Consider the following 14,796-nt stretch of genomic DNA (forward strand, 5'->3'; position numbering starts at 1 on the left):
ATACTTTCTTGGCATCTTTAATTTATAGTATAAGCAAGTGAAAAAACTTCTAACAACTAGCTCTAATCTAGAGTATCCTAATAATAAGGTGTGACACCTTTTGGCTACTTGTATATGGAAACATGACTTCTGCATTATTTCAACCTTGGTATGACCTAATTTCGGAAGATCGAATGCTAATTGACCGTGAGATGCGGTGATTAATACCCTTGGAGGGTAATGGATGGCAATGCTGTAGCCAATGAAGTACTAACTGAGGCTCGGCTATTGCTGTCAACCTCCTGCCATGATCAGAGCATTAATAGCTCAATAACACCTTATCCCTACACTGTCGTCTACAGATAACGGGGAAGATGAAAAGCATTCTTGCTTTGCCCCAAGCCAGTCCTTATAAGGATAAGGACTTGGTATGATCTCTCGGTCTGGCTCCCACTGATGAGACCTCAGTAAAGGTTGAAACCGTTCTGGGTAGTGACACTTCCCATAATGCATAGCATTATACATGTCCATAAGGATATGTGTTTTGCATTATGGGATACTAATGCAAGTGATCTGAAGTCATTAGCCTCTATGTATGTACAAGTTGTCATGTCCTGAAATACTTCAGGCATAAACTTTGTTTGTTTTAACTTGTATAATGGATTAAACCAAGAATATAATTTCTTTGGCATCTTTAATTTATGGTATAACCAAGTGAAAAATCTTCCAGAAATTAGATATAACAAAGCCTTAAAAAATAGAAGTGATGGCAATGCATTAAGAAAAATATCTCATATATTAAAATCAGTCAACATCAAAACAACCTTCAAACCATTTAACTTATGAAGCTTCTGTTTTTAACAGATTTCTATTTGATAAACATCCGAAGTATACAAGATTCCTTGTTCCCGTGGAAAGATGTACATAGGGCAAACTGGGAGAAGTTTTGAAATCCGTAACAAAGAACATATAAGCAATGTTGAAAACAAAAGGGAAGTGAACCACAGCACACATCCTCAAAGAACATGGTAAATTGGCAGCCATCCTTGATGCCTAAGTTAGAAGAGAATTACTTTGACAGATTGTTCAAATGACAGTCTTCCAAGGTCATTTGCTCAAAAGCTCACTAAATAGAAACCAAGGAATGATCCTTCATGACATTTGAAATCACTAATTAATGTGTAACATTCAAGACCTCTCTTATGCCAGCAATCACGTACAGAGTTTACACAACAATGTAGAGACTGCAAGTAAACATGCCTATGTTACAAGCAATTAAAACATCATTTCGGGCTTTTCAGTTTATAGAAATAACGGATGTTGGAAAACTTTTAGTTTTTTTGCCTGTTTTTTGCTTATGTTATACAATCTCACGAAGATGCTGTTGGCCACGTAGACAGCAAAAGATGTTGAGGGAAATACATCTAGATATATAAAAAAAATGTAAAAAAAGTGTACACGTTAAAATCTGGTTACAGAGAGATTACAGCCAACAGCTATAATCAAAGGTTTTTAACCAGGATCCTTTTTGATAACTCTTAAGTTAAAATCCCACATAAAGGATCAGTTATGATTCGATATGTTGGCTTATTTCTAAGCTTAGTGCCGATGTTCTTAAGAGGACACGCCAAAGAAGTTTTACATTGATCATGTAACTCCTATCATTATTATGACCCAAGAAGACTTCTGATCATAGTAATGATCGCATATTTGCAACAAGATATTGATGCAAATATCTTACTATATAAGGTTAAAGCATTAGATAAACATTAACCATAGTTGGCATGAAATTATCTCGACTTAATGTTTATTTCTTTCTTTTTACTCACTTTTAACATGAATAATAAGTATGGAAATAATTTTAGAGGTAATTTACTTAATAATTTGCATCAACACTTCATTTTGTTAAAAAAAAAAAAAAAAAAACTTTATCTGCTATGTTAATTTAGTGCTGATTACATTTCACAGAGCCAGTTTAGGTTTGAAGGAGAGTGTAGTACACCTCTGGCAGACAATTTAAAGAGGGTAAGTTCATTTCATACACTTTATATATTACTATTACTACAGTATTTTCAATGTTGCATATCTATCCTTATCTTTATCTCTTACTGATGTACCATATGATAATAGGGCCTGCAGAAGAAAGACTTAATTGATTTGAATTCTAGTGTTTCAGGAACTTTTTTAAGGCTTTTTTTCAGCCAATTCCAGTGTTTATTTATTTCTGGTGTATGCAAGTAGGGTTTTAAATCCAAAATCTTTTGAGATTTCAAACCCACTAGTTAAAAAAAAAATAAATAAATAAAAAAAAGCTAGAGGAGAAAGGCTCAAAATCAGAAGTATTGGAAACTGAGAGTGCATTTTTCAGGAAATTTTTGAATGATATCATAGTCTCTCAAGGTAATCCGATGGCATTGCACAAACAATTCAAATAACTTATTGGTTTGATTTGTATTTAACATGATTAGTTTAAGTGATGATTAACTATTTAAAATGTATTGCTTGAAATTAATCGGTCATTATCTCTTCGCTGCCATTTTTGTTAATTTTCAAGGATTTAATGCAAATAACTCTCCTTTGTTTAGATTGCTGGCTATTTTTTAATACCTTAGTAGTTTCTAGTTGTCAATCCATGTATACTGGTTAAAATACATTAGAAAAAAACAAGAATAAAGGCCAGCAGTCACTGGCATTCATTCTTCAAGTACATTAACCATTTGGTTGGCCAAGTGGGCGATAAATTCAGGTGTTCGCAAACAAAGTGCAAGGCAATAATAACCAATGTTATTGCGCCATTAGCGACAAAGCAGATTGAGAAGAGCTAAAAGAAGCTTGTTTTATATCAGTACTGATCGATTCATCAAACCACTTTGACATGAAATTAGTGCCTCCGGTCATTAGATACTATCATCCAGAAAAAAGGTGCGAAGGTAAATGTGTTGGAGTTAGTTAATTTAAGTGGTGAAATTTCAGTACTTTTATTTTCTTATGTGTTGGAAGTGTTACAGAAGTTAGATCTCCTGAAAAAGGTTATTGCTATATTAGCAGATAATACAAATACAAACTTTGGTGGAAAGAAGAGAAAGGGAAAGGATAATCTGTACTTCAAAATGCAAGAAAACACTGTGAACAATTTAATTGGAATTGGTTGCCCTGCATATGTGATACATAATGCTGTGCAGACTGCTTCAGATTGCTTATCTATCGATCTTTAGTTAATAATTAACAAGATTCAACATTTCCACATATATTGTGTACGAGTTGAGGAACTTAAATCATTTTGTGAATTCACAAACACAGAGTATAAAACTGTTTTGGGTAGCAGCAAGACAAGATGGCTCTCTCTCTTTTTGTCTGCAGTCCAGAGGGTGATTGACATGTTCCCTTCATTGAAGTCATATTTTCTTTCTATTGACAAATGTCCTATCAGTCTCAAAAATTTCTTTGAGACTTCACTGTTCACAGTGTTTTCTTACATTTTGAAGTACAGATTATCCTTTCTCTTTCTTTTCTTTCCACCAAAGTTTGTATTTGTATTATCTGCTAATGCAAGACAAGATGGCTCTCTCTTTTGTCTGCAGTTCAGAGGGTAATGGACATGTTCCCTTCATTGAAGTCATATTTTCTTTCTATTGACAAATGCCCTATCAGTCTCAAAAATTTCTTTGAAAATCCACCATCAATTACACTCCTGCATTTCCTTGCTAGCCAGTTAAAACCTTTTACGATACCATTAAATGTATTGAAAAGCAAGATATAACAGTAATTGAAGTGAAGGATGAAACAAACAAAACTGGTGGAAAGGTTAAATTGTAGGAAGGCAGAGAAGTTTCTTTCAACTACTGTGAGAAAACAGTTGCAAGAATTAGAAAAAGGACACATAACAGTTGAAAAGTTTGAAAGCTTATACCGTAGATTTCTACTGCACCTGTATTGAATATATTCAGGAGTGGTGTACACCATTTCTCACACCTCTTCAGTCTATGGATTGGATTAATTTGAAGGGAAAGGATCCTGTGACTTGGAAGAACATACAAGAAAGCTACATATTCATGCAGACAGTGTCACCAAGTTTTACTATGAATGAAGAGGACTTATTTGATGAGTTTGTATGTGTGTAAAAATATTGTGAAAGCAAATTTGAAGTGTGGAGTGAACAGAAGGATCAAAGTGTCAGTGATAAATGGTGTGAAACCATTGATAAATGGTGTGAAACCATTGATAAATGGTGTGAGAGTTGCCATCGAACTCTCAGTTGGATCTCTTATAACAGTCTATTTATCTTCTGCTGCAGATATCTCTCAGGATGATCTTGATGACCCATATTGCAGTTACCATCCCCTTTACTTTTAATGGAAGATTTAAATGGACACAACACTTTGCAGAATGATGACTGAACCAACACCAGAAAAGCGTTGTTGAGCATATGCTAAACAATAATAATATTTCCCTCTTAAAAGACAGGAATGAACATTCACTCCATTGATTGTAAATGTCAAAGCTGGAAACTGAAGACAATTTATGTGGGAGTGACCATTTTCCTGTGATATCCGTCTTTTTACATGGGGTAATAGTGTATTATATCACAGTAGAAAATTGAGCAAGATGACTGGCCCGCCTTCTCTATTTTAGCAGAATTCCATTCTGCAACAATCAGCTTATCTCTTGTCAGTGATGCTGTGAACACTGATTATACAGCAGCTAAGGAAACCTGAAAGAAATCTTTGAGACATGTCAGAGCCAAAAACAAGTTGGGATCCAATATCATCTTCCATAACAAGAGTAACCAATAGTAAAGAAGTATGGAATAAAATCCAGAAAATGAAGGGCAGATACACCATTATAAGAATTCAAACACTGCATGAGAAAACCGTTTTTTTCATATTTCAAGACAGTATCTCGTCTTGAAATATTTCAGATATTGGGAACAAAAAGAAGGACTTGCCATGGGTTTCCACCTTTCTCCATCCTTAGCCGACCTGCTTATGAAAAATTTCTAAACTAATGCATTAAAAAACTATCAGAAGAAACCAAAAATTTGGTTACATTACGTCAATTATATTTTCGTATTTGAAAAAATTCACTCTTGAACTAGAACAATAAAAAATATTACCTTTCCTTGATATCCTTGTGAAGTAAACAATGGGGGGAAAAAGGTTATCCTTTTCTATATAGAAAACCTACCACAATGGGAAGATTTTTAAATGCCGCTTCATTGCAAAAGATAGGCATAATTAAAACTTTACGACATACAATATATCAAGCACGTCAATCAAAAGGAATGAAGAACTGCACTACTTTAGACAGAACCTTGTACGCAAATGGTTTTGAACCCAAGACAGTCAGAAAAATTCTTAATAAATCTCCTGCAACTCCCTTACTTAAACAAGATTTCATGAATGCAATCATGTTGCCTTACATCAAGAATGACACAGACAAAGTGTCTGCTTTGCTCCATGAGTACAACATAAAAGTGGCTTTTTTTTTACCATTACAAAAAATATCAAGATTCCTACATCCACCAAAACCTCCACATTACCCCATGAAAAAAACCACGCATCTATAAGATTCACTGCTCTTGTGGCATTTGTTATGTAGGCCAGATAGGGAGGTTGGGAGAGATTCGCATGTTTGAACACATAAAATATGCCAAAAAGAGAAGAGAGCATAAATCAGTCCTGGCATTCCACACAACCACTACTGGCCTTTAAGTACTTTGGCAACAAACAAAAAAAAATGCCATATATTGATTGCAACTGTTTTACAAGTGAATTTAAAGAAACCTTGCAAATGCTTAGGATCCCTACATAATGCAATAAAAATCAAGGCTCAATTTTACATCAAGTATGGTCTATTTGCATCAAAAATTTAACTGCCACAGACCTAGGATATAACACACATGATACCACAGAACAGGATAGCAACAACTAGCAGTGTTCAAACATGCATACAATAACAAATCTGCCATTTGTATTTTGGTTTATCAATTATATGTGACAGTTGTAAAGTTATCAAAAACATCTAATATGGGTAATTAATTGTTAGTAGGCTTTTGTTGTGTGAAACGTTTAGGTCCAGTGTCCCTGATGATGTAAGTCATATGATTTATGAAATTTGTCAGGTTTTAATTGCTTATTTTTATTAAACTCTTTAATTACATAATAATGTGGTCTCAATACTGGAAACTTCCCATAGAATTACTCAACCACAGAAACGTACGCTTGCATCTAAAAAACATTTATTATTGCTTTTCTTAAGTCAGGGCTGGATCCCAGTAAACTATCAAAGTAAAGTTAAAAGGAAAATTACTCTTTTCCTTTGAACTCTAATAGTGTAATCATGTACTTCAGCTGTGACTAATACACAAACTAATATACGCATGATTTATGATTCATTATTGTGATTCACGTTTCGGGTGTAGTTAACAATCTATCTCCCCGATGGTGTCTACTTAATTTTGGATGAAATATAGAATTTGATTCAAAAACTCCAATTGATTTTTTATTACATGTGTAAGCCATGAAAGTTATTTAAATCAACGATGTTTATATTTATTTTAGATGTTTAATATAGTTTATTGGACCAAAATTATATATTAGTAATTAGCAATTAAACATTTGAAATAATCCACAAATAGCTTATCACTTTTTTATTTATTTATTTTTTTAAGGTTCTATATGATGGCAAACTTTCTAGTGCTATAGTATTTATGTATAATCCAGTAGCAACAGACAGCCAACTATGTCTTCAAGCTGCACCTAAAGGAAATGTTTCACACTTTGTTCACACTCCTCATGCACTTATGTTACAGGTAAGACTTATTTATTCTATTAACAAAAAAATGTTAACTGATATCAAACAATTTTCTTCATTGTTTGTGGCATGTCAAATTTTTTCATGATTTTGACCCTTAGACAACCAAAGCCATGATACATTTAGCTTCACTGGTTCAAAAAATCAAGACTTCTTCATTTATTAATGACTAAACTTCACCAGTATGCTGTTGATTCAATTCGGTTATGTCATGCTCATCTATGAAACTCAAGTTTTGGTGGTGAATATTTTTTATTGCCCTTGTACTTTGTACCTTGCTCAAAAATGAAAGCTAAGTAGCATAATCCACTCTAGGTGGCATGAGTCAAACATTCGTCATCATGTCGACTGCAGAAAATTAATAAATTTTATATTTAAATGTGTGCTGATGTTTAAATTGTAGGTTGAGTGTCACTGTGAGATATTTGAGTCTTGAACCCAATGTTTGGATAAATTTCTTAGGCATTATTATCATAATTCATTATTTTTGTTAGCATACTGATACAACATGGCGCTGAAAGGCAAATTGTTATGTTCACGCAGAAGAAAAATTAAACAGCATGGATTTTTACTAAATATATATTGGGTTTTATCCTTTATCCAAGTGTTAGCAAACAAAGTTTGCATCTGAAGTACTTTCAGGATTGAGGCAACTCGTGGTAAAGGTGGTATAAGTTCTCATCACTTGCCTTAGTGGGAGATGTGCTTTGCATTATGGGAGATACTTAGATTTTGTTTACTAACACTTGGATAAAGGATAAAACCCAATATATATTTAGTAGCATAGCCAAGTGGAAAAACTTCCATAAACTTACCTCTAATCCAGAGAATTTTAATGATAGGGTGTGACACCCTTTGGCAACTCGTATAGATAAATTAAGACTTCTCCATTACTTCCACCTTAGTATTGACACCTCTGGGTCTAGCTCCCACTGATGAGACCTCAATAAAGGTTGAAAGCGATCTGGGTAGTGGCCCTTCCCTTAATGCATAGCATTATACACATCTTGCAAGGAGATGTGGTTTGCATTATGGGAGATACTAAGGCAAGTGATGAGAACTTATACCACCTTTACCACGAGTTACCTCAGTCCTGAAAGTACTTCAGGTACAAACTTTGTTTGCTAACACTTAGATAAAGGATAAAGCCTCAAAGTGGGCAATAATGGCATCAGAGAATGTTATAAATGAAGTGTCAAATCTCCTGCAATTGGTGAGAGTGACCATGAAGTGATTAACTGGATGGCTGCCAACCACATGACGACTTTTGTAAGGAAAGGGCATATGTGCAGAACTACAAGGCTGGTGATGAGTAGTTCAGGAGACAACTTGCAGTTGTAGGATGGAATGAGGAGTAGGGGGGGGGGAAGGAGATCAATGCTGCTTGGATGATATTCAAGAACTATCTAGTAGAAGCAATGTTTAAATGCGTTCCAAAAGTCAGAAAGTTAAATAAGGTAGGTGTGAAACTGGTGGCCAGTGAAAATTTTAAGTGGGGGTGCTGCATATACAAAAGAAGAAAAATAATTAATTTTTCCTAATCAGTAACCAATTTATTAATAAATAAATTCACATATTAAAAAAATTGCTTTATTAAAAATATTTCACCCTCACCACGAACACACACCAATAATAAAAGTTTCATATCTCACAGAAATAACGTGCACAAGCATACAATTTATCTGTAGCGACAATGCTCTATGAGTAATGTCGAATTCACTTGTTACGTGCAGTGACAAGTGCAAACGAATATCAGCGAGTCTAGCTGTAATTGGCCGAATGTGATAATTATGACACTGCGTTAGATTGCAGTGCATTTGTTTCATAATCTAAAGCATTAATTGAACAATTCCAATTATTAACTATTCATTCAATGTCGAAACATAAGCTGTAACCTTTAACATGTTGTATTGCATTTATATAATGTTGTCAGCATTGTTATTATTTATAAGCACAAACAAAATTTAATTTTTTCTTTTTTTCCCTTGGGGGTGCTGCAGTGTTGCAGTGCTTATGTACAAGCCGCCACCGGTGTGAAATGGATGAATGAAGAGATTAAGCATGCAATACAGAGAAAAAAAGGCATTTTGGATAATCAATTCCATGAGGAATTGAAAGAACAGGCAAGGAGGGTGACTCAGTTGGTAAGGATAGCAAAAGTTCAGTATGAGCAGCAGTTAATGAAGCTAAAAAAAAAAATATCCTACGGAGTTCTTTTGATATGTAGCCAGCAGGGGAAAAAAAAAGAATGATTATGTTAAGATGGCATTGATTAGAGAAAATGGTATAAGGACAACTGCTGCAGTGGATATAGTTGAGATATTTAATGAGCAGTTCATAAAAGTCTTTCATCCTTGTGAATGTGACATCATAGAGAGTTTCAGAATAGTGGATGATGAGGAGGAGAGACTGACTGTCTGTGAGGAAGTATTCAATTAGTGGCAGAAGCATTGGACGTGGGAGATGGATACAAAATAGTATACTTCATCATCAAATTCCTGACATGTACCCTCAAGGGGTGTACAGGATATGATAGTACTACATGAAAAATTTACATAATTACTAACTTCCTATCTACAGTTTTCCTCCAAATCAGTCTATTACTTGTCAAGACTCCAATATTATCATTATCAGATCTTATATTTCTATCGTCTAAGGCACATTGTACCGTATCAGTCCACCTATATCTTGGTCTTCCTCTGGATCATTTTCCTGCCAACCTGGCAGAGAACACTTGTTTTGCAAATCTTTCCTCGCCCATTCTGTTTAAGTGACCTGAGATTAGCCCTGCTAACGCATTCCTGGATACTGACAATGTCAAGTTCTTTCCTAATATCCTCGTTTTGAATATGATATTGCCATTGATGCCATCTGTTCACACCTCTAATCTTTCTCAGGACTCTCATATCTGTGGTCTCTAGTCTTTGGTCAAGTGTTTTATTTTTGACCCAGCTCTCAGATTCATAAGTTAAAAATGGTTTGAGCACTGCCTTGTATACAGCTAATTTCATGTTCTGACAAATTTCTCTCTTATTCCGTATGAATTTATTCAATTGACTTCCTACCATACCAGCTTTGTTGATTCTGTTGTCTATTTCCATATTTAATTTATCATCTTCACTAAAAATCGTGCCTAAGTAGCTGAAATGTTTTACTTTTTCCACAGGTTCTCCGTTCAAAACACAGTTGACATTTTCAACAATTCTACCTATTTTCATTGTCTTTGTCTTTTTAATGCTGACCTTCATACCATATCTATTACAACAGTTATTCAATTTAGTCAGGGAATCTGGCAAACTTGTAGCGGATTTATTTAGAAGTATAACATCGTCCACATAAAGCAAAGAGCTGACATTAACATCTCCAATTCTGATATCATGTTTAATACCACTTTCCTTCATAATGTGATCCATATAGATAATGAATAACAGAGGGGATAATGTACATCCTTGTCTCACTCCAGATTTAACATTAAACCATCTTCCTGTACATCCTTCAATTCTAACTGCTGACTTGCAACTCAAATACAGACTAAATATTGCTTGATATAATGCCCCAATGACACCATTTAACTGTAGCGTATTGAATAGCTTCTCTCTTGGCACCTTGTCATATGCCTTTTCCAGATCGACAAAACTTAAATACAGATCTTTGTTATATTCCAATGCTTTCTCGACTATTTGTCGTAAAGTGAAGATCTGATCGTGACAGCCTTTATTTGGCCTGAATCCAGCTTGTTCTTCACCAAGCTTTTCTTCCACAATTCTTCTCAACCGTTTCTCAAGTATACTTGCATAGATCTTGCCAGGAACACTCAGTAGGGAAATACCTCTGTAATTCTCAACATTCAGTTTTATTTCCCTTTTTATATATGGGCACTATTAGAGCTCTACTCCAATCATTGGGAATTCGTCCATCTGTCCAGGCTTTCTGAACTATGCAGTGAAGCCACTGTAAGACTTTTTTACCACCATACTTCAGTATTTTTGGTCTAATATCATCTACTCCTGCTGCCTTTCCACATTTCAAGCCTTCGATGGTTTTTTCTAGTTTAAGTATGGATATGTATTCCTGACCGTATGCCTGTTGAGTGTTTTTTACCACTGTGCTATCACTGCTTCTGTCATTTAGCAATTTTTCAAAGTAATTACTCCATACTTCAAGGATATCTTTTTCTCCTGTTTTCATGTCACCTTTATCATCTCTAACTCCTTTTACAGCACTCTTTCCTCCATTCCTAGGCTTCTTCAACAACCTCCAGAATATTTTGCCACCTTCTTGATATTTATTTTCTATGTTCTTGCCAAAGTCCTCTCATGACTTTTGTTTAGCTAATTTTACACACTGTTTTGCTTTCTTACATTTGTCTCTGTATTCTCTAAGAGCACAAGCTGACTTATTTGCCAGGAACTTTTGATATGCTTTCTTCTTTTCCTTCACTGCCTCTTTAACTTCCTGTGTCCACCATGGAGTCCTTATTTTTCTATCCTTGCAGACAACCTCACCATATGCCTCTCTGGCTGAATCAATCAGGGTTTTCTTCAAGGCTTGCCACTGACTCTCCAAGGTTTGGTTCGTGTTCTCAAACTCTTTCATTTTTTTCTTCAATAATCTTTGTATATGTTAGTCTACAGTTCACATCTGAGAGCTGCTCAACTTTTATTTGCTTTAAAACTTTCTTACATGTTATTCTTTTCAATATGAAATTCATTTTTATCCTGCTCAAGACTAAATAATGATTACTTCCAATTTCAAATCCTCTATACACTCTGGTGTCTTGCACCAGGGGGAAAACATCACTATCAACAATAACATAGTCAATGAGACTTTTCTTATTCCTTGGCTCTTCTCTCCATGTGAATTTGTGCATATTTTTATGTTGGAACATGGTGTTAGTAATAACCAGTCAATGTCCTGAGCAGAAATCCAACAGGTATTTGCCATTATTATTAGCTTTGCTCTTTTCTCCAAATTTTCCCAAAATATTTTTGTATGTCTGACAATCATTTCCTATTCAGATCCCCAACAAGGACCAACTTTTCCTTTTTCATTGTGTCAGTTGCTTTTTCTAAAGCATCAAAAAATTCCTCCACTTCTACTTTAGTTGAACCTTCTGTGGGACCATAGGCACAAATAAGTCTCATTGTCCAGTTCCTCCATTCTCATATTTGTCCATATCACTCTACTTGAGACTGCCTGCCATTCAAGAAGATTAACCTCATATTTTGTGTTGAATACTATGGCTACTCCTTCTTTTCCTTGATTGTCATTGCCTGAATATAACATTTTGTATTTATTGCTCAGAAAGATCTCACCAGTTTTGGTCTTTTTTGTTTCGGTCACTCCTGTTATGTCGATCTGGTACTTATCTAATTCATCAGCTAGCTCCATTTCTTTACCATTCAGACTTCTTATGTTGATAGTACCGATCTTTAACTCTGGTGATGTTGAGTTGGGGTGTGTTTTCAGATTTGTTCCAGTAGCTGACTTTTCGCTGTTCGCCCTGGTTCCCTGGCGAAAACAACTGGGCCACACCCCAGCCAGCATGAAATTTTGTCATGTTGTAGCTTACCATGTAATAAGTTGATATCATATGATGTGTCTCAGGAATCTGTTTTAGGGACATTACTGTTTAACCTGTATATTAATGATATTGGGAAAGATTTGAATTGGTATATTTAGTTGTTTGCAGATGATGCAAAGTTGGGGAATGCAAAGATTATGAGGAGCAGACTAACAGATAAACTTAGATGTTGAAGGTTACTCAACTTATTTTTAAAGTTATTAACACCACTAAACAAATTATTTTATAAAACAAGATGTTTATTAACTTGCTTATATTTTGCTGAATTTCAAATCAGCATCTTTAGAGCACAATGCAGCATATATACGCGATAGTGAGTAAGTGAAATAATACAATTGTAATGGACAAAAGTCCTAATTTGGCACCCTCTAATGTTGTGAAAAAAAATTCAGCTATGTGGGAGTCGCTCTTAAGAAAAGTGTCCCAAATTTTTTTGGCAAATTAATGCAACCATATTTGTTCAGGTTAGGAGAATTCTTCATTAGCCATGGCTGACCCCAAAAATAATTTTTCTGATCTGTAACAACATGTAAATAGCACATTAATTTTCTTTCATGTAATCTGTGTGAAGGGGGTGTCCAAAGTGTGGTCTTCCAATCCTGACTTCCCGTATTAATGGTAGCGAATGTATTTTTTATGTTCATCCAGGAAGATGTTAACAGATCTTCTTGTTTGCCCATAGTAGGCCAAGTCACATGGGTAAAGTTTATTCTTAGGAGAGTGGAGTAGATTTGCTAATTTAACATGAGGTTTGAATGTGGTGTAAAAGCCATGTTTTATTAGTACTTGGGCTATCTTTTCTGATTGCACCTCTGACATAGAGAGGAGGAAGAAGTAATGGGAATATGTAGTATTTTATCTACTTTGTAGGCATTGTAGCCATTGGCGAAGAAAGTATTATTCAGATATTTGAGTTCTGTGGAAGAGCTGTATCATTAGAACAAATGACTCTGGGTCTGTGTATAAGTTTTTTAAAATACCATAACTGTTGGGCTGGATGATGATGATGTGATAGTTTATGTAGATATCTTTCTGTGTTGGCTTTCTGTAAGTGGAAAAAGATAGTGATCCATATGAAAGGTGGGTGACTAATGTGTCAAGAAAATGTAAACAGTTATTAGATTCTTTTTCTACTGCGAAGTGAATTTTGGAGTGTTAGCTGTTTAGGCAGGTGACAAAAGCATCCAAAGTGTCTTGTCCGTGGAGGCCAAATAGCAACTACATCATCAACAAAGCATAACCACACTAGGGGCTTGTATGTAGCTGTGGTAAGTATTTTGTTTTCAGAGTGTTCCATGTAAAAGTTTTCTAAAGGGGGAGGAGGAAACCCATTGCAGTACCATTAATCTGTTTGTAGATTTTTCCTCCCCATGTAAAATAACTTGCTTACATAGTAAATTTGAATGATTCAAAGATATCAGGGGAAAATTTAGACTTTATCAAATGAAGAGTTTCTATTAGTAATACATTGGTAAATAAAGAGGTGACATTGAAACTAATCGTTATGTCTGAATTTTTAAGAATATGATTTTTAACGAATGATTTGAAATGGACTGCATTTTTTTACAAAAGTAGAGGAGTTGCCAGTGTGTGTGTGTGTTCAAGAGACTTGGCAAACTGTAAGGTAAGTTTATAAGTGGGACTATCTATACTATCAACTATAGGGCATAGGAGAATATTAGATTTGCAGATTTTTGGTAATCCATAAATGTGGGGTGGGTTAACATGAACAGATTTTTTTATTTTTTTAATGATTTCTTTGGGTCAGGAAGTCACTCTTTTCAATAATTTGCAGACTTTTTCCTTGGATACATAGTGAAGTCTTGAATAGAGTAGATTTTGTAGCCTTACAAGAAGACTTGAATGGGCACAGAACTAGGTGCTTTTGGGTGCACTTTGGATGCTTTTGTCACCTGCCTAATTCTCACCTGCCTAATTTGTCACCACCTAATTCTATTTCTACTGTGAAATAGAATTAGATTCTATTTCACAGTAGAAATAGAATCTAATAACTGTTTACCTTTTCTTGACACACATTAGTCACACACACATATACACACACACACCAGCCATGGAACTAGAAACTTTTTTATGCAGATGTATGTAAACATCACTTAAACAGTGTATAAGCAAAATACTTGCTCATGTGCATCTAGGCAACTATTTAAGAATGCTGCTGATCACAATGGAACAAAATAAAGGATCTTTCAGAGTTCAATAAAGGGCTTATTGTTGGTGCCCATCTGGCTGGAGCCATGATTTTGAAGATAGCAGAGCTGATTGGTTTCTCAAAAAAGAGAAATATCTGGATCTGTTTAATCAGCGGAAAAATAATTTGCGTTGCTTGTCTAAGAGGCATAACGTTGGTCCTAAGAAAATCTGTCAGGAATGAGTTTGCTAGCATCTGAGAAGGGTTGTAT

General features: G+C 34.9%; 1 protein-coding gene across 1 annotated transcript in view; it reads left to right on the plus strand.

Annotated features, from left to right (window-relative positions):
* The window catches only part of rg (A kinase anchor protein rugose), a 1,380,990-nt gene that overhangs the window by 208,012 nt on the left and 1,158,182 nt on the right, over positions 1 to 14,796 (plus strand). The window contains exons 10-11 of the mRNA XM_090393458.1: positions 1,948 to 2,004; positions 6,650 to 6,790. Of these exons, the coding sequence (XP_090249584.1) occupies positions 1,948 to 2,004; positions 6,650 to 6,790 (198 nt within the window). The remainder of the gene's footprint in view (positions 1 to 1,947; positions 2,005 to 6,649; positions 6,791 to 14,796) is intronic.

Source organism: Typopeltis vanoorti, chromosome 5 (genome assembly GCF_054136105.1).
Source record: "Typopeltis vanoorti isolate ZY-2024b chromosome 5, IOZ_Tvanoo_1.0, whole genome shotgun sequence".
NCBI lineage: Eukaryota > Metazoa > Arthropoda > Arachnida > Uropygi > Thelyphonidae > Typopeltis > Typopeltis vanoorti.